Source organism: Bos grunniens, chromosome 4 (genome assembly GCF_055505025.1).
Source record: "Bos grunniens cultivar Pamir isolate PY7600 chromosome 4, Bosgru_T2T1.0, whole genome shotgun sequence".
NCBI classification, from domain to species: domain Eukaryota; kingdom Metazoa; phylum Chordata; class Mammalia; order Artiodactyla; family Bovidae; genus Bos; species Bos grunniens.
In genome coordinates, this window is record NC_141168.1 from 44,060,987 (window position 1) to 44,081,358 (window position 20,372).

The following is a 20,372-nucleotide window of genomic DNA, read 5'->3' on the forward strand; positions in this document are numbered from 1 at the left end:
TCACCTAAACATGAGAATCCAGGGAAGATAATTTGTATTATTTGGAATTCCTCTTGACTAGTCTCTCTCTGTCTAATGAGTGTCCTTTTGCTTAATCTTTTATAAAAGAACAGGGAAAAATCTTGCCTGTCTTGAATGAAATATGAAAGTTGGGGTTCAGTCTTACTATTGGCTTGCTGTGCACTCCTACAGATCTAGTCAGTGGAGGGGCTCTGGGGTCCTGGGCCATTTGAGCAGGTGGGGATGACCACCTCCAGGCAGAGGCCACAGTGATGCAGCATATCTCAGGGCTTCCGCTGCTGCTGCTGCTAAGTTGCTTCAGTCGTGTCCGACTCTGTGCGACCCTATGGACGGCAGCCCACCAGGCACCCCTGTCCCTGGGATTGTGGGGACAGCATTTAGCGGACTGAATGATGATTGTCTTGTGATTTAGGAAAAAAGTTCTATTCCAGCCCTGAGTGGAGTGTGGTCCCTAGTTGTGGCTGATTCTGAAACTCAGGCATCCTCAGAGAATGTCAGTGGACACCCTGCCCATATCATGGCCCTCCTTGAGAGCAGGTTAAATTGTATCTCTGCCCTGGATGAGCAAAGCTTCCTGCCGGAAGAGGCTGTGGGGTGGTATGAAGAGTGGCCGGGTGACAGTCACCATGGACAGCCGAGACCTACCCGTAGGGAGCCTGGACTACCAGGAAGCCGTGGCAGGGGTGGGCTCAGGAGAAGGGACAGGAGGAGAGGTGGGGTTCGCGGGCTCTGGAAGCGCCCAAATATCTAATGGGTTCTGTGTCATGTGGATATGAGACTGGATGCTTCTCCCTGGTTCCCATTGGACTCCTTGCTCCTCTAAGTCTTTGCTTAAATGTCAGCTTTCCCAAAGGGCCCCTTCACTTCTGTGGTTAAAGCTAGCCTCCCCACCCCTTGCCTCACTTTACTCTCTCCTGCCCGTCATCACCTCTGAATATACGTACAGTATATAGATTTTTTCTGTACCACTTCCTGACTCCTCACTGGAAGGTAAGCCCCTGAGAGTAGGGATTCTGTCCTTTGTACTCACCTACTCAATAGAAATTTATCTCATGAATCAATGAATAAACAGGGTGACTATTTAGGTGGCTGTATTAGTCTCCTGTAACAAATTACCAAAAACTAGGGGGCACTTACAACCATAGAAATTTACTCTCTTACAGTCTGGAGGCTAGAAGTCTGAGATCAAGGTATCATGGGGTTGATTCCTCCTGGGGCTTGAGGGAGACCCTGTCCCAAGCCTCTTCCGTCTTCTGGTGGCCTCGGGGGTCCTGGGCTTGTGGTCCCATCACTCCAGTCTCTGCCACTGTCTTCATGTGGTCTTCTCCCTTGGTGTCTGTGTCTTCTTTGCTGTCTGCCACTGGAGTAAGGGCCCACGTTAGTGCAGATAATCTCATCTCCAGACCCGTACCTTTATTATATCTGCAAAGACCCTTATTCCAAATAAGATTTTCTATGGACTGAATTATGTGCACCCCAAATTCATATTTTTGAAGTCTATCTTCCATTGTGGCTGTGCTTGAAAATGAGGTCTTTATGGAAGTCGTCAAGGTTGAATGAGGATCACAGCAGAGAAAACTTGAGTAGCCCATGGATAATGATGGTGGTGATGACAGTGGTGATGATGATGGTGGGGAAGGAGGAGGAGGTGGAGATGGAGGAGGAGCACCAGCAGCAACATCAGAAGAGCTCTGAGCACCCATGTGCATTAACCCATTTACCCTCCTCACATCCATGCTCTGGTGTGGTCACATTGGAATCTGCATTTATGCCTCTGAAGAGACAGTGATTTTTAGGGAAACACAGGTGAGTAGCTTTTTCCTGAGCAGCTGCTGTTTCCCTGGGCTGACATTGCCTGCCCAGCATCCCAGGGGCCCAGAGTAGAGGGATGCCCCAGGCAGGTGTTCACAGATTCCAGCAATGAACCTGTCCCAGCTGGGAGTCCCTGCTGGTGTAGCTGTCAGATAAGCAGTGCTGAGTGGGGGCGGGTCTAGAAGAAATGGGAAGGAATACAGATAGGGGCAAGTGGGAGGGCAGAGGAAGAGATACGACCGAGGGTTTCCAAGGGGCAGGAATGAGGGGATCTGATGACTGGGCAAATGATCCAAGGGGACTGAAAAACCACCACTAACAAAACCAAAGTGTTTATTCCCTTAGCAGACACAGGGTCATGTCCCAACACTAGCACAGGAAAAGCAAAGACAAATGGGTCAGAAAAGAAACAGTCCAAGAGAAAAACAGGCAAACCAACATGACTCAGTGCTCAAGAAAAGCAAACCACATGTTCCCCTTTCACTTATTTGGTGGGTCCAGATCACAGATTTGGGTGGTGTTTGTGCAGAAGGCAGCCTTCTTCTGGGTCCGGGGGCTGGAATGCTAGACTGGAAGTCAGTCCCCTGAGAAGTTTGAGGACATTAACTGCCACCTCCTGGTTCCCAGCGAGCCCTGGAGAAGTGGGACCCATAGGATCTTCAGTGGGAAACTTTGTAGGAGGGTTTTCCTCTCAGGAGGTTTCTTGGGTCAGGTCTCTGTCCAGTGTGCTGAAAATTTCTGTGCTGTGTGAATGCATCAGGCTTACCCCGCTGTACGCTGTACACTGCATGCCCATGCCTTTTAATATGGAAAACACATTCTCCCTTTTTGGGAAATACTCTTGAATGATTCTATTGATAAGTAACTCCTCTCTGTTTCTCTGTCTTCACTTTCCTAATCTCCTAGTATTTGGATATTGGATAGGCGATGTTGTTCCTCTAATCTTATTTTTCCTCAGTTTGCATTTTTGGACTCTTTATGGGAGAATTCCTCAGTTTCATCTTCTAATGCTGTTATGCAATTAATTCTGTTAAATTTTAAATTTCTGAGGCATCTTTTATCAGCTGGGTATGTCTTTGTGTGGCATCGTATTATTTCATCATTATTCCCTGAAGACAAACTTTAGGTTCTCTGATGTTTTCTTCTGCCTTCATAACCTGTTTCTTGTGCTCTTTATGTGCTTCAGTCTCTCTTTGTCATTTGAAATGAGTATTTGCCATCATCTTAAAAGCTCTGCATATATGAGTGGGGTTCATCTCCTGTGGGACAGGCTGGGTGTTAATGGTGTGCCTCAGTGTTTTTCTTTGAGGTGATGCTCCATCTTCTCCTGGGGCTCTGGGCCTGGCTGCATGCATGAACTCTAGGGGGGCACCTAGACCCTCAGTGTCCAGTATGTAAACCAACCCGTACCCAGCACACGCTTCAATAGTTAGAACATCTTAGCCTCCAAAGCTCCCCATGCCTCCCACCTTTCTCAAAGGTCGTCACTATCTTCAAAGTATCACATGACTTGATTAAAAAAAATTCAGTGTGAGGCTCTGTCTTCTAACCAGGGAATTCAACCCGTTTATTTTGTTTATGCTATCTTTGAACTTGAACAATCTTGCTTCTCAATTTCCCTAGTCTTGTTTCATTTCCCTTTTTATTGATTCACTTTATTGTAAGTATTAAGATGTGCATGTGTTCTCAGTTGCTCAGTCATGTCTTGACTCTTTGTAACCCCATGGACTGTAGCCCGCCAGGCTCTTCTGTCCATGGAATTCTGCAGGTAAGAATACGGGAGTGGGTTGCCATTTCCTTCTCCAGGGCATCTTCCCGACCCAGGGATCAAACCCACATCTCTTAAGTCTCCTGCATTGGCAGGTGAATTCTTTACCACTGTGCCACCTGGGAAGCCCAGAGTATTAAGACTGCCAGAGGGAAAAGAAAATTTCATTATTCACAGTATTAATTGCTACATTATCCCGTACTCAATAAACAATGCTGAGTGCCAAGATGGCAATGATGTTTTGCCTCTATTCTCATCTCCTCTAAACACTGGAGAATATAATTGGTAAAGTTAACCCAACAGTCAAATGGAAGAATAAAGCAACCGAGAGCCTTTTGCTTGGCTGGAATCTTATTTCCTGTTGCATGTTCTTCCAAGTGATAGATGCCAGTCAGCCTATTCTGCCCTGCCTTTGAGGATGATTTATAAAAAGTTGAATTATTGATAAGAGAGAGAATGAATGTTTTGGGTGCTCTGATAAACATGAAAACAAAGTAAGAAAAATGGCAAGTGGGAAAAGAAAAAGTGTTTTCATTGAAGCAGTAGTGCATTCACTTCTGAATAATTCAGGGTCAAAAGGTAAAAACAAGATGATGTTGTTACTGAAAAATAGATACTTGAACTGTCATCATTGCCCCACCCTAATAACACGCTATTATTAGCTATTATTTTAGTCCTGTGCTTTTTAAAATTTCACAAAAAGATAGCTTTTGGAGATATTACAAGTTTTGCTTCAGATTACCACAGTAAAGTGAATATTACAACAAAGTTGCACAATATTTTTGGCCTCCTAGTTATGTTTTTTGGCACAGAAAAAAAGTTATATTTACACTACTCTATAGTCTAGTAAGTATACAAAAGCATTATGTCTAAAAATGCACATACATTAATTAAAAAATACTTTATTGGAACTTCCCTGTTGATCTAGTGGCTAAGACTTCATGCTCCCAACGCAGGGGGCCTGGATTCAATCTCTAGTCAGAGAATTAAGAGTTTGCATTCTGCAACTAAGTTTGTATGCCAAAACTAAAGATTCTGGTGTGCCGCAACTAAGAGCACAGTCAAATAAATAAATATATATTAAAAGAAATAAAAATTAAAAAATATTGCTAAAAAATGCTGTAATTTGAGAATTTAGCAAGTCATAGTAGTAATAAAGATCACTGATCACAGATTACCATAACAAATATAATGAAAAGTTTGATATAATATGAGAATTACCAAAATGAAGTCAGTAAATGTTAGAAAAATGCCTCTGATGGACTTACTCATTGCAGGCTTCCACAAATCTTCAATTTGTAGGAAAGGTGTGATCTGTAAAACGCAATGATGTGGAGCACAATAAAATGACATATGCTTGTATTTCACTTTGATAATTTAGAAAATTTCACTTGTACTCCCCACTTTTCACCAGTTCTTGCATCTCAGACTATCCTGATGGAACAGTATTTCTTTCATCTTTTAGGAGATCATTTACCTCAGGCCTCCGTGATAAATTAACCTTATGTTCATCTGTAAATCTCTTCATCTCCTTTCTCAAAAGGTTAAAAAAAAAAACCTGAAGACACAGCTATCAGTTGACAGTTATTTTCTCTGAAATATCCCATTCAAATTTAGTTTATAGTGAGGGATGACTTCTGTAACTGCTGCTGAGAAATCTTTCAGTCAAATTGCTTTTCCTTTATGCTGTCTTAGGGTTCCCAGAGAAATTAAACCAACTGTGTGTGTGTGTGTGTGTGGTCCAGGGGTTGGGGTTGGTGGGGGGAGGAGGGAGAGGAAGGGAGGGAGGGTAAGAAGGAAAGAGGGGAAGAAAGGAATGTATTTTAAGGAATTGGTTCACAAGGATGTAGAGACTGGCAAGTCCAGATTCTGCAGGGCAGGTCAGCGGGCTGGAAATCCAGGGAAGAGTGGAGGCTGCAGCTTGAGTCTGAAGGCCCTCTGGAGGTAGAATCCCCTCTTCATGGGACCCAAGTCTTTTCTCTTAAGGCTTTCAACTGATTGGATGAGGATCACCCACATATGGAAGGTCATCTGCTTTACTCAAAAATCGACTGACACAAATGTTAATTTCATCTAAAAAAAAAAAAAACCTTCACAGTGACATCTAGATTGATGTTTGACCGAACTACTGGGCACCATATCCCAGCAAAGTTGACACATAAAATTAACCATCACTTATGATGAACAGTTTTTCTCTGATAGAGTCTTTAATTTCAGATAAAATCAACTCATAGGAAAGAGATTTTAAAATCATTCTGAGAAGCACACTATCCCCAAAGTAGAAAAAAGGACATTTACAGACTTCTCAGAGAAAAAATACAGCTGACTAGAAAACATAAGGAAATATGCTCAACAGAACTATACCAGTGAAAGAAATGAAAATAGAAAACAATTTTCCCATCACCTTTCAATTTGGTAAATGTCTTAAAAGATTAAAAAGTATTTATTTGGCTTTGCTGGGTCTCTGTTGTAACACGAGGGATCTTTCACTGCAGTGTATGCAGGCTTACTTGCTCTGTGGCATGTGGTTCTTAGTTCCCTGGTCAGGGATTGAACCCATGTCTTCTCATTGCAAGGTGGATTCTTAAGCACTGAACCATCAGGGAAATTCCTAGAAGACTTTTTAACACTGGCAAAACCACAGTGAACTCTTGCTTGGGCACTGCTCTTGGGAATTTGTAACTCACTTGGTAACACAAAACAGACCACAAAGTGCTAACATTCTTAAATCCGGTAAAAACTTCTAGGATTCTACCTAACAAAATCAGTAGACATGGGCACAAAGCATTTTGTACCAAAGTTGTCATCACAGTGTTATTTTTAATGATGAAAACTTGGGAACACATTGGTGGACAGAATTCTAAAGCTGCCCCCCACCAAAGACTTCATGCCTTCTAATCTCCAGACCTGTGACTGGGATGAGATATAACCCCCACCTCCAGCTGTGCGATTGCTTATATCACCAGGCACACCAGACCTCATGAAGGCCCTTAAAAGCAGGGAACTTTCTTTGGTTGGTAAATGCATGTGGCCTTGGGGATCTAAGAGCAGCACCTGGCCCACAGCAAGCGAGGAAAGAGGACCTTGAGTCCCATGACCACAGGGAACTGGGTTCTGTTCTTGCCCAGGTATTCCAGGTGAGAGCCTGCCTTGATCTCACCTGGAGTGATCCCAGGCAGAGGCCCAACTGAGCCACCAGAACTGAGCTAATAGGTGGATGGAGCTGCTAAATTTGTGGTCATTTGTTGTAAAGTCATAGAAAACTAAAACACAACAGAAAGTAAGGTACTCTAATATACAAACCAAACATTCAGCAATAGGGAAATTGGAACACATGAGGTGGGAGTGTTCATACAACAAATGCAGTCTCCACAGAGCAATTTTCTGAACCATGCTTGATGACAGGGGGAATGCTTGGGGTGTGTGGACATCAAATACACACATTGTATATAAATAGGATTTTAGGGGAAAATTTATTACTTAAATAAATATTTGAGATAACTTCTCATTTTAAATAGAAACTGCACCAGGAAAGAGCATGTATTTCCTTTGCTCATGTATTTTAAAATTGTATTTTCTGCAGGACATATGAGTTTGCAAACAAAACAAGAATTAAGGAAATCCAGAGCTGGTCCAAGTCACACCCATGCTGGCCTCTAAACGACTATGATTAGCGTAATTCCCAGGGGATATTATTAGAGGTTTGTCATTTTGCCCACAGACAACCATTCATTTCGAGATCTTGTAGCTTCTCATTATGCCACCTGAGTGGCAGCACCCATTGTCCTGAGTGCCTTGGTCTGAGAATATCCCCTCCAGTTCATTCCCAGCATCTCCAGGGCCAGCCCTTCTTGAGGACACAGCTGACTGCTGGAGGTCAGAGGGACTCCACTCTGACCGCACCTTACTGCCCTCGGGCAGCAGACTGGCCAGCACTGGCTTGTGTGAAGAAGGAACTTCTTCAGTCTGCTTCCCACCAGCGCCCTCCTGTGGACGGAACATGCTCACACTCTGTTTTATTTGTGAAAGTCACAAGAATTGCACTTTAAACATTTTAAGGAGTGGGCCTATAGATACTTACATATATTCCAATTGTATAAATATAAGAATTTTTTTTTTTGTCAAACTGCATGACATGTGGGATCTTAGTTCCCCAACCAGGGATCAAACCAGTGCCCCCTGCACTGGGAGCTCGGATCTTAACCACTGGACCACCAAGGAAGTCCCTGGCTTAAAAAAAAATTTTTTTTTAATCTAGTTTTTGGCCACACTGTGTAGCATGTGAGATCTTAGTTCTTCGACCGGGAATCAAACTCACTCCCCCTGCATTTGGAGCACAGAGTCTTAACCTCTGGACCACCAGGGAAGTCAAGAATCTGTTTTCTTAATACTTGAGAGTGTGGACTAAGAATGTCGCCTGCCATTTCAGTAAACAAATGATTTTGTTAGCTAAGGTGCAGATCAAAGGAATGACTTCAACGAGTCCAGACTCTTGCATCTCTCATACGTAGAAAAGCACTAAAAGCTTTGAGATGTCTGTTTCTTTAATTAGCAGTAATCTTATGTTCGACCACGCTTCCCCCTTGCCACCCCTAGACTCAAATATATTCTGGCTCCTCCTTTACCTCTTCGAAACAGTCTCTCCGAGTGACTGGAGAGGCTGTATAGTGGGCTTAAGCTCTCAGTAAATCTGCAGAATAAAACAATTGTCAACTTTTAGGTTGTGCTTTTTTTCAGTCAACAAGAGAAAACTCAATGTAAAATATCTAGGAATTTATCTCATGGGTAAAACTTTCTCCCGAGTACCTGTAATTCCCAATCTTTCAAAAACAAGTTTTCCCACAGTCCCTGCATTATTTTTCCTTCCTTCCTGGACTCATTCTCAATAGGAATTTTTCAAAGGATGAAGAGAGATAAAAGTCATTTGGTTACACATCAGAATCACTTTGCATCAGACACAGGCTTTGGAAACAGTTCTCATGAAAACAATTTAATAATAAAGGTGGGCAGAATTACATTGCAGTGTTTATCTCCATGTTATTTGATTAAAGTCAGTTTTTCTGCTTCTTACATTTTTACAAAAGTATAAACTTATTTCTATAATCTGATAATTGCTATAAAAAAGGAAAAAGTGAACACATCGAATAGCCATATAAAGGAAGAACTAGCTCACAAAACTTAAATGTTTAAATGCACTACACAGTAAGTAAGTTCTTACCCACAAATCACATTTGAAGTAACTATTTCATCCTTGCAGCCCCCAACTGCATCTAATACTTTATGAGGAATTCCATCATTCCTTCTTTATTCAAAAACCTCTGCATAAAACGGAGGCCTCTCCAGGAATCAACGTCCTGAGCTGGAATGCCCTCCACCCACCCAGCAGCTCCAGAGTAAGCCTTTCCTCTTTCTCTTAGGCCATCCTTGACCGTGCCTGCCCTTGGAACCTGCCATGTCCTGTCTCCTGTCATGTCCGGCCAGCCTGAGACTCTGTTTAGGGTGCCCTGTTGGAGTCTGCTCTAGCAATAGGCTTTATCTGTGTCCCTGAGAAGAGCCAGGTCTCCTAGGACTGGCCTGGAGGAGGGGCTGTGGAGGTGTGCAGGATGGTACTGAAAACATAAGCAATCTTTGTTTTTTAGAAGGCAGAAAATAAACATTTTTTTTTAAGGTAAAGTGGGGTGTGAAAGCATTTGCAAAAATAAAACTAGCTCTATGTTGGTAACCACAATGTGTCCACTAACAGACAAGTCTCAGAGACATCTGGACCTGGGAGGCTAATGCGAGGTTTGTGTTGATCGAAGTGCCCCGGGCACCCTGCTTCGTTTTCCTTATAGCATGAGGGTCATAGATACCTCCAGCCCTTTGGTGGGATCCTTATCCTAAGCAATGAGGCAGAGAGCTCAGCTCTAGAAAAGGACAGGAGAAGGCCTCTGCTACTAGAGGGGGTTAAATTCCTCTCCCAACAACACTAAACAAACCAGTGCCCGCAAACTGTCAGAATATCTTCCAAATGAGAGCCACTGCTCTGGTCTTTCCTGGAATGGTGTTCAAAGTCTGCTAGGTGTGAAGGCTTGTCCACCGAAGCCGGGTGGGTTGCTAGGCAGCCCACCTTAAACTTGGTCCTGTTCCCTACACTGTGTCATCCTAGTATCTCAGACTCACCTGGCTGTGCTGGGGAAGGAGGCAGGGTGGGTGGGAAGAAGACGTATCTCGTCTCCGGGTACTCCAGGGTGGCCCTGGGGCATCCATCTCCCCTGTCCACACCTGCCCACCGCCCCCTACATCCCTTCATCTCTGCTGGGGATGAAGACCCCATGTTTGGAATCTGAGTAACAAGATCATCAGCCAGTTCCTCCCACCCCATCCAGAGGCACAATGGAGAGCAAGGTCAGACCCAGGGCAAGTCCTGAGGAAGGTCTACAGACATACAGATGGTTGGACGGACAGATGAGTAAGTCAGGCCATGGCAGGAGCTCCTGAGCACAGCTGCGTCCTGGGCCCAGGGCTGAGCACTCAGTCGTCCTCGATGGTGAGTTCGTGCTGGGTGGCCTCCTCGATGTTCTGAAGCAGGTGGATTTCCCACTGCCTCACTCGCTCTGTCTGTTAACAGAAAGGCATCTCTGAGGTCCACCTTGTAAGAACACTGATCTTTGCCAGAGACAAGCTGGGTAGGAAAAGCAGGTGCCCATCCAGGACTGCAAGGCCCTCACATGGGCCTGCTCTTGGGCACCATGCAGGACTGACAAGTGAAAGCCAGCCTGGCCAGCCTTTGCATGCCAGGCACTATGACCTCATGATGGAGCCAGTCAGACCCCAGGGGACTGAGCCCAGTGTGAGGACAAGCAGGTACGTGAGAGAATGGAGGGAGCTAGGACCCCAGGATCTGACAAGGGCAGAGAGGGGTTGCAGGGGAGGAGACAGGAACAAGGAGAGATCCGCCAGGCATGGGCAGAGAGTGTGAGGGGTGGGGTGGGCACTTGCAAATGAGTGTGTGAGGCTGTCTAGACAGGCCATTTTCCTGCTGTGTTTTCTAGGGGCTCTTCTAGGGCAGCTGAGGGCAGGTAAAGGAGGAAGGGCCCTTGGACAGTGGGATGGGGGTGGGATGACTCAGGCTGCTGAACAAGGTAGAGAAGACGGGGGTGGGATGACTCAGGCTGCTGAACAAGGTACAGGCACGTAGAAACACAGTGGGCAAAGTTCAGATGGCTTAGCCTGATCTGGTAGTGTGTGGTGTGAGGGCTGGATCTCAGAGGACAAGTCACAGCTCAGAGGAGGACAGAGAGAGTGGCTTTCCAGGGACTCCACTCCATCCCCCCAGCCCCAGGACAGGCTGATAGGTGTGCTATGGAGTTCAAGGAGTACATGGGAACTGTGGGAGGTACAAGTGAAAGTCCTTCTTGTGGGGTCACGGGGACCCCTCAGAGTTGGGGAAGGGCGGGTACAGGCAGGGCCCTGGGCTGGATGGTCTCCTTCAGTCCTGGTGACCTCATGATGCCCAGGACATGACCCATCAGTGAGGAAAGAGCAGCATTTACTCTCTCAACTGTCACCAGGCTGCCTTCCGGGGGGGCCTTGGGCAGGGACTCCAAGCTCTGGGGGATGGGCTGGGGTCGGGTTGCGTCCTACCACAGCAGCCAGCCTCTTTAGGTCCCGAGGCCTCCTCCTGGCGGTGTCTGGGATCCCAGGCAATCCCAAGTTTGGTGGCGATCTCCTTGCTGGTGGGGACTTGCCCTGCTGCTGCTGCTGGGTGACTGAGGCTGGCACGGGCGGGTCTTCCTCAAAAGCAAAGGGGTCTGAGTTGGATCCAAGCTGCTCACTGGACACTTCAGAGGCCTTGATGGTAGAAAGCCGCCTCTTTCTGAAGGAGGCCATGAGGCTGACCCCTCCTGGGGATGACAGGAGGTCCCAGGAGGAGCGTGCAGGTCGTGGGGACCTGCCTGCAGGGCCCCTTTCCTGGTGGCTGGGGACATCGCCCTGTAACCCTGAGTGCCAGCTGAGGGCAGCTCCAGCTGGGGTGCTGTGCTTCAGGGCCCACCTCAGGGATGACCGTCTGGTCACGGAAGAAAGGCTCTCATCCTCAGGGGAGCTCAACCCAGAAGCCTGTCAAAACAAAACACAGAGGTCAGCGTCCCAGGAGGTCAGTCACAGCCAGGGCGAGCCTTGGGCTGGACACCAAGCCTCTGGGGAACTTTCCTGAGGTGTGACCACTATGAGGCAGGCCCTCCAGTTCTTCCCCAGTGAGGGGAGCCTCCAGCACTAAGCTGAAGCCCGGCCTAGGACAAGACCACCCTCATACTCTGTCTGCCTTTTTACTAGTTTTCTCTCTTTTTTTGGTTAAAATGTTAAGCATCCATCAAAAAGATTTTTCTTTTTTTAAGGATAGACTGAAAAACAGATGACTTTTAGATAATGTTTCTTTAAGAAAAAAAGTTTGAAATGTCAATGAAACCATCTTAACCTTGAAACTCAGTATGAAAAAGCAAAATTGCAGTTTTTTTTTGATGTAAATGCAATCACATTGGGTGGGCATGGGTGCTTAGAGTGGGGTAGGATGTTTTCTCAAAAATCTTGATAATATCCCAATCCCAAACATATTGATAGGTGGTAGTGATTTCATCATGGCCACTTTTCTTCTTCCAAAATAAACCTTTGATTAAACCATCAGAGGTGCTGAAAGTACAGTCTAGAGAGGGTTTCCTATGGAAACATTTAATTCATGGAGTGTGTTGGAACTTTCAAAATCGAGGTGGGTGTAATCATCACCCAGGAACTGAGGGGAAGTCAAGTTCAGGTGGGGTGAGTGACTGCAAGCAGGTAAGCAGCAGGGCTGAGTTGTGGACCAGAGCTGGTGATGCCCACATTTGGGGATGCCTGGTTACACCCATCAAGATGCCTCAAGCTGGGCCAGAAAGCAGGGAGAAAGTGCTCCCTCCGCTTGGGAGGATGAGCTAATCGCAATCACTTACACACGGTCTACTGTGCAGCCCTTGGGGTCCTTTTGAACACTGTTTCATTTAGCAAAAACCCTTGGAAATAGATTGCTGTAACTCTAACTAGGGCTTCCCAGGTGGTTCTGTGGCAAAGAATCTGCCTGCCAAGTAGGAGACCTGGGTTTCATCACTGGGTCAGGAAGATTCCGTGGAGAAGGAAGTGGCAATAAACTCCAGTATTCTTGCCTGGAGAATCCCGTGGACAGAGGAGCCTGGCGGGCTCAGTCCATGGGGATAACAAAGAGTCAGTCATGACTTAAGTCACTAAGCAGCAGCCGCAACTCTTATTGACCTGAAAGATAGGATTTACTCCAGAGAATCGAGTTGGCATCAGAAATTGCCAAACTGTCTTCCATCCCACTGGCAGCACAAGAGGATTCTGGTTCCTACATATCCTAACCAACATTTGGTATTGTCTGTTTTTAATTTTTTTTTTAAATTTCAGTGTTTCTAATATATGAGTAGTGGTATCTAATTTGCATAGTAGTCTTCATTTGAATTTCTATAATGTCCAATGATGGTAAATAAATGAAACGATGTTCACTATCTATCTTGTTTGGTGGAGTAAAGTTCAAACAGCTGCCACATCTAGAATAAACTCACCTATTCCATGACTCTCAGATTGGATTAGAACACAAATCCAACTTCGCACTGTATACAGTAGGATGCACTAAAGATCAGAAGCTCAAGAAAGTTTCGAAGTAGGATCAAACAATGGAGGGACTTCACTATATCAGAAAAGGCCGAATTCATAGCAGAATACATTAATATATCAAGACCACAAAAGTACAGTGTAATAAAAATAAAAGTGAAAAATTTTCTATTATAATTATCTTTGCACCAGATAGTATAGCATCAACATTCATAGAGCAAAATTCGAGAAATAAGGAGAAACAGAAATGAAGTAGTGATAATTCACTTTTCTTTTTTTAGCCCCTGCTAGATTAAGGAGACGGAGAAGGCAATGGCACCCCACTCTAGTCCTCTTGCCTGGAAAATCCCATGGACAGAGGAGCCTGGTAGGCTGCAGTCCATGGGGTCGCTAAGAGTCAGACACGACTGAGCGACTTCACTTTCACTTTTCACTTCATGCATTGGAGAAGGAAATGGCAACCCACTCCAGTGTTCTTGCCTGGAGAATCCCAGGGATGGGGGAGCCTGGCGGGCTGCCATCTCTGGGGTCGCATAGAGTCGGACACAACTGAAGCGACTTAGCAGCAGCAGCAGCAGATCAAGGAGAAAAAGAAATGATCTAAACGCCTTGGAAGATAATCAGCACCTGTGAAAGGAGACTAAGTCTTCTACTTCAAACAGGGACCAAGATCTCAGAATAAAGACGTGGGGTGAGGAGGAAAACTGGGACTTTCACAAAAGAGAAACTTCAAGGAGATATATTTTTTATTAAAAAGAGCTACCTTTAACTAACCCATTTATGAAAGTGAAAAAAGAACCAGTAATTCAATTCTGGAAATTTGAATACAATTATATTGTAACATATTGAAAGTTTACAGATAAAATGATTTAGTATTGCTTTCAAATATTTATACACAGAGCTTACAGATAAAAAAAAGTACTGTTTTACATAAATAATCTCCTAGTCATACACATGAGAAATGGGAAAAAACTGGGATTTCAAAGGAGTAGAGAAGAGAGATCTTTTTCTCATTACATGTTGTTTGGCCTGGTTGGCCATTTGGAAAAAAAAAAAGAGTGGTAAAATCATGCCCCTACCTCATGCCTTACATAAAATAAATTATAAGGAATTGAATATTATACTCTTTAAAAATTCATAGATTATTAGAAAAAGAACAATAATTAAAAAAAATCTAAAACAAAGTTGGATTCTTATTCACATCATTCATCATGATAAATTCCAAATGGATATAAGATTTAAATATAAAAAAACAAAGCTATAAAAGTATTGGAAGGAAATGGTGGTGAATTTCTCTGTAAATTTGTCAGAAGTAAGGTTTTCTAACTATCTCATAATACAGAAGCCATAAAAAATAAAAAATTAAACTAAATATAATTTTTAAAAAGATGATATACTAAGTAGGATAGGTAAACCACACATTTCAGAAGAGATAAATAAGGGCTTAATCTTTCTAATACCTAGGAGAAAGCTGACAAACTAAAGGATAAATATGCTAGGACCTTTAACAGTGTTTTATATACAGTGTTTTAAATATACTGACAAGGAAAGATCTCTTTGTTTTAGGTAGAATTCTTTTGTACAAACTGAGGAAAAAAGAATCTAAAGAAAGTTCTAGAAGAGGCTAAAAACATGATGTTTACTTAAGGTATAAACATAAAGGTGGACAGAGGGTGATGGGAGTCACTGTGTACTTGTCTATGTTTTTTTTATTTTGAAACCAGGGGCATGTGTTACCTATTTACAAATGAAAAAGGAAAAAGAAGCCCCTACTTGTCTGGTGAGGAGACACAGAAACTCAAGAAATCCCAAGAAAATCCCTGGTTTGGGGGGGGGGGGTGTGCGGTGATTGAGGGCTCCTTAGTCAGCTGGTGCCACTGGAGCCAAAATACAGGTTACGAAGGTCAGGTTTTGAACTTCACCTGGGGCCTGTTACCTAATTCTGCAGCCCTGCTTTCCATTTTGCATCTGGGACAAGGCAACGCCTGGGTTCCCCTCTGTCTCCCATGGATTCCCTTGGCCTCCAGGCTTTCCCCAGAGAGGTGGAGTCGCTCGGTCATGTCCGACTCTTTGCAGCCCTGTGGACTGTAGCCCGCCAGGCTCCTCCGTCCATGAAAATTTCCAGGCAAGAATACTGGAGTGGGTTGTCATTTCCTTCTCCAGGGAACTTTCCAACCCAGGGATGGAACCCACATCTTTTACCTCTCCTGCATTGTCAGGTGGATTCTTCACCACTAGCGAGCCACCTGGACTCCCCCGCAGGAGTGGGGAGGGGGCAGCAGAAGGGGCTGTGTGGCAGAACAGGGGAATCCCCTCTGATGTCTCTGGGATGGCGCCCTGGGTGTGGTACCCAGGCAAGTCGGGGTTCTGAGCACAGGTCGCTGGCGGGGGGAGAAAAGCGGACAGGGGTCTCTGGACCAGGGAAGTCGTGTAGCGCCTCGGACAAGGATCAGGAGGCCCCTTGATATTATTAGCTCAGGGCCTGTCTGACTAACCTGGAGCTCAGGCAGGACTCTGAGGCTGTTTCCAGCGCGGCAGGAGCCGGGGATTTCTATCTCGGCCCCCTGAAGCATCCCTCCACTCCCCCATCCCCAGCCCCATCCTGTCCCGGCCTACCTGCCCCTGGACACATTCGGAAGCCTCCCTCCCCACTGCCCCACCTTGACCCTACCTCCCCGCCCCCGCCTCCCCCGCCCCTTTCCAGTCCTCGCTCCAAACTGGTCCACATCATGCTCTGGCCTACCTTCGCCCCATGCTCCATCCTGCCTCCCAGCGGGGACCAGGTGCCGGCAGCGCTCTCTGAGAGCCCCTGCGCCCTGAAGTACCTGCGGTGTCGGTGCTGCAGGCCCACGCAGGTGTGCAGGAGCCCACCTGTGCGCAGTCTTCCGTTGATGACTGCGCAGGCGCAGGGCAGCTGGGGCGGAGGGGGAGGGGGGGGAGCGGGGGAGGAGTGGAGGCCGGGCACCGAGCCTTGAGGGTCTTCACCTGGCTCACTGCCTTTGTGTCCGCTGGGTTGTGAGTACTAACTCAGGGAGTCAGGGCCATGGGTGCCTGGGGACGGCCTCCAACAATGGGCCAAGCATAGCACTCTCACCACGTGCCAAATGGTTTATCAACATCCTCAAAGGAGTGGAGATCATCATTCCAACTTAGTCCCCTAAGGCGCTGAGACCAAGGACATGGCAACCCTCTTGCCCTTGCTACTAATCTTCTATTTTTAAAAAGTGTTATCCATCTGAGCTTTGCCCGTAAGTCACTGTGTGATTTTGGGTGGATGGATGTCGTCACTGTTTTTTCCTTTGTCTATAAATTTAGGCAATGTCTGAGGTCATAGTTTTCCTAATGTTCTGAGATCTTTGAATCCTGGAGGCACCCTAGAGTACTGAAGGCGATTGTCAGAGACGAGGCTTCTCCAGGGAACCCTTCCCCACACGTTAGCAGAGACCATCACAACTGAGAAAGCGCTTCAGATTCAAGTGCTGCTGGGCAGTGGAAGGGAGCCCTCTTCACCATGCTGCTGGGGCTCTTAGTGGACACAGCCCTTCTGGAGGGCAGGTCAGCTAGGTGCAAGGCTTGAGAGCGTGCTCAGCCTTTGACGGAGCAGTTCCATTTACAGGAGCACGCATGCCGGTGTCCTCAGTTGCTCAGTCATGTCCGACTCTTTGCAACCCTATGGACTGTAGCCCGCCAGGCTCAGTTCTCCAGGCAAGAATACTGGAGTGGGTTGCCACTCCTCCTCCAGGAGATCTTCCTGACCCAGGGATCGAACCTGAGTCATCTTCATTGCAGGCGGATTCTTTACCATTGAGCCACAGGGGAAGGCCCTTATAGGAGCACCAGGAAGCAATCAGACCAAGTAGTCACTCATTTTGTGTTATATCTGTGGAGTGTTGTCTTTAAGAACCCCGACAGAAGTGCACACACATCCAAGGACAAGGAATGCTCTGCAGCCAGCAATCTGTGTTTCAACATATGTGCGTCCATGTGCATGTATGTACACACACATATGCTGTGGATGTAAATACACACTGTAGACAAAATGTTCGTAATATATTAAATGAAAAAATGCTGTAGAACAGATAGTACTACATGATCCCATTTTAAAATTACACAGTACATGCCATACACACACACACAGACACAAACACACAGACCCAAAAAGAGATTCGTGGAGATGGGAACATTGGTAACATCTAGGTGTCAGCATAATAGGTAAATTTTAATATCATTTAAATCCATTTTATATTTTTCTAAAAAGAACATGTAAATTAGTAAACAATAATTTAAAAAATAAAGCTCACCTGGTACAGTGGATCATTTTCCAGATGGGGAAACTGAGGGCTGCAGAGGGGAAGGGTTTGCCCAAAGTCCTGGACGAATAAGGTGGGGGCTTCCTGGACACCACCCCAGTGTCCTGAGGTCTGGGTCAATGTTTTGCTGCTGCATCGGTACACCCCTACGGTCCTCCTGACCTCATGGCACTTAGGCACACTGCTTTGAGCATAATGTAAGCCTCTTTTGTTTGTGTTTGTGAATAAAAACATTGTGAAATCCGCAGTGTGTGTCCAGAGTCGCATTAGTCTAGCACACAGGGTCACCTGTGAGCGGTGCCTTTCACTATGACATGGGGCAGCCCTCTGGGGACAAACATGGGGGTGTGGGTATGTGCAAAGGCCCCACAGGGGCTCCAGGCCTGGCCCATGGCAGCAGCTGACCCGCAGTCTCCAAGCTCCTCATCTTTGCCCACAGCCCAGTACATTCCTTGTGTTGACCCTCGGAGGTTCAGTAGCCCAGAACCCGGATTCCCCTCACTGTGCAGGCGAGGACCTGGAGAGGCTAAACTCGAGTGTGATTCAAGTACAAGTTTCAGGCACGCACATGCCTGCTAGTCTGCCACACAGAAACCTGCATTATAGGTACAAATACTGCTCTTGGTGTAGAAGGGCTGGTTCAGAGCTTGGGTCTGGGCATTTTGAAGGTGTGGGCCCAGGATGAGAGTCACGCCACGGTGTGTTCTGGTCATGTGTAGGAAAGCCTCAGTACAGCGCTTGGCGTGTGGTAAGTCCTCAGCGATGGGCATGAGTCAGTGTGACTCTTGCCCATGCTGTTACGACTGTCATCCTCCATTGGTGGTTTCCATTCGCACCTCACATTGCTGCCTCTTCCGAACTCCAGCACGATGAATTATCTCTTGTTTCTGTATTGTATAATATATATTTTTATTTTCTGCATCACATGATGTTTTGGCATCTTAGAAACTTTCTGGCTGGGGAGATATTGGCTCTCCTTAGGTAGAAAAGGGCTCATCCAGGAGCATGTTTTTGATATAAGAACCAATCAGTCCAGAGCCAGGCCTATTCTATCTAGGCTGTGCTTCCCTGTAAGCAAAATTCTTCTGTGTTAGTCACCCCAGGGCTAGATACCAGACAACCAGAGGCCACCCCTATGCCTTAAAGCCACTAGCATTATCCAAACTAGCCAGTCCTAAGCTGTTCACCCTGCTCTGCCCTGCCTTTCCCATGGAGACCTCAGGAAAGGCCATGGCTTTGATCTCTCCCTTGCTCTTGTTCTCTATCTCTTGGCCACTCTGGTGCTTCTCCTGTGGCTCTGCATGGCATACTGGACCTCCTGTGTCCAGGACCTGGGAGCGAAATACATATTTTATTTATTCAGATCTACTCCTGTGGTCCATCAATTTTAAAATTCCATACCCAAAACATAACATCTTAGTACTGTTTCTACACAACCAATATGCTCAGGGTTGCCTTTGACTCCAGGTTACAAATAAGAGGCTAATAGTTGGTACCACTTTACAATAATAGGAGGAGAATAACATCCATAAAGTTAATAAATAAGTACAAATATTGCTTTAATATAATTCAAATTTTCAAAGAGAAAATGCCAGAATTTTCTTCAAAACAGAAAGCACCAGGCCCACATAGAATCCTACTGAACATTTAAGGAAGAAGTTATACCAATTCTCTATAATAATCTTGCAGAATATTGAAGCAGAGGGAATAATTCCTAGTCCATTCTATGAGACCAGCATTACCATTACACCAAAAATGGATGAAGACATTACAATAAAAGAAGACTACAGACCAATGTCTTTCATTAACATAGAAACAAAAATTCTCAACAAAATATTAGAAAGTTGAATCCAATAGTGTACTAAAAAGAATCATATGACTTGACCAAATAGGATTTATCCCAGGTTTACAGGCTGGATCAACACTAAAATTATGGAGAAGGAAATGGCAACCCACTCCAGTATTCTTGTCTGGAAAAGTCCATGGACAGAGGAGCCTGGCAGGCTGCAGTCCATGGGGTTACATGACTGAGCATGTGTGTGTGCATGAGGGTGGAGGGTCACGGGTTGGTAGCAATAAACTGGTAGAACTAAAAAAAAAAAAAACAAACAACAACACTAAAATTAATGTACTCTATCACATAATAGGCTAAGGAAGTACCACACAATAATACCAATAGACACAGAAAAAGCATTTGACAAATTCAATACCAATTCATGATAAAAACTCAGTAGACTAAAAATAGAAGGGAACTTTCTCAACTTGTTGATGATTATCTACAAGAAAACTACAGCTAAGTCATGCTTAATAGTGAGAAGCTCAAAGCTTTCTCAATAGCAGTAGGCACAGGAAAGGATGACCTCTTTCACCATTACACGACAACATTGTACTCGAAGTCCTAGGCAATGCAGTAAGACAGGAGAAGGAAATAAAAGCATACAGATTGGGGAGGAAGAATTCAAATTGGGTTTATTTGCAGACTGACACGGCCATCTAGGAAAAAAAGAAATCTGGAAGAATCAGCAAAAAGATTCCTGCAACTAATTAGTCATTTTAGCAAGGTTGTATACAGGTTAATATACAAAAGTTGTATACAGGTTAATATACAAAAGTATACAGGTTAACATACAAAAGTCAGTCCCTTTTGAAAATAACAGCATTAAATTAATGGAATTTGAAATTAAAAACAACACCCATTAACATTAGCATTCCCCCAAAATGAAATACTTGTGTATAAATCTAACAAGATATGTATGAGATCTATATGAGGAAAACTGAAAGACTAGGGATTTCTTCAAGAAAATCAAAGATACCAAAGG

At 45.1% G+C, this 20,372-nt stretch overlaps 1 protein-coding gene across 2 annotated transcripts; it reads right to left on the bottom strand.

Moving 5' to 3' along the window:
* Nucleotides 1–8,564: 8,564 nt before the first annotated feature.
* CCDC201 (coiled-coil domain containing 201) lies at nucleotides 8,565–17,835 on the bottom strand. Of its 2 annotated transcripts, none has more exons than XM_086398405.1 (3): nucleotides 17,545–17,835; nucleotides 11,228–11,701; nucleotides 8,565–10,201 (listed from the first exon to the last, which is right to left on the bottom strand). In XM_086398405.1, exons 1-3 carry the CDS (start codon nucleotides 17,818–17,820, stop codon nucleotides 10,115–10,117), a joined length of 837 nt encoding a protein of 278 aa, XP_086254531.1. In that variant the 5' UTR covers nucleotides 17,821–17,835; the 3' UTR covers nucleotides 8,565–10,114. The 2 variants fall into 2 exon arrangements, with proteins under 2 accessions (XP_086254531.1, XP_086254532.1); XM_086398406.1 differs by lacking the exon at nucleotides 17,545–17,835 and adding an exon at nucleotides 15,987–16,148.
* Between the last annotated feature and the right edge of the window lie 2,537 nt (nucleotides 17,836–20,372).

Bases quoted from the DNA above. Each gene is read 5' to 3' on its own strand.
- CCDC201 (XM_086398405.1), bottom strand. From the start codon at position 17,820: ATGCGACTCTGGACACACACTGCGGATTTCACAATGTTTTTATTCACA. The intron at 11,702-17,544 runs GTGAGCTTTATT...TTGTTTTGACAG, and splicing joins AAAATGATCCACTGTACCAG to GCTTCTGGGTTGAGCTCCCC. The intron at 10,202-11,227 runs GTAGGACGCAAC...TTCTGTTAACAG, and splicing joins TAAAGAGGCTGGCTGCTGTG to ACAGAGCGAGTGAGGCAGTG.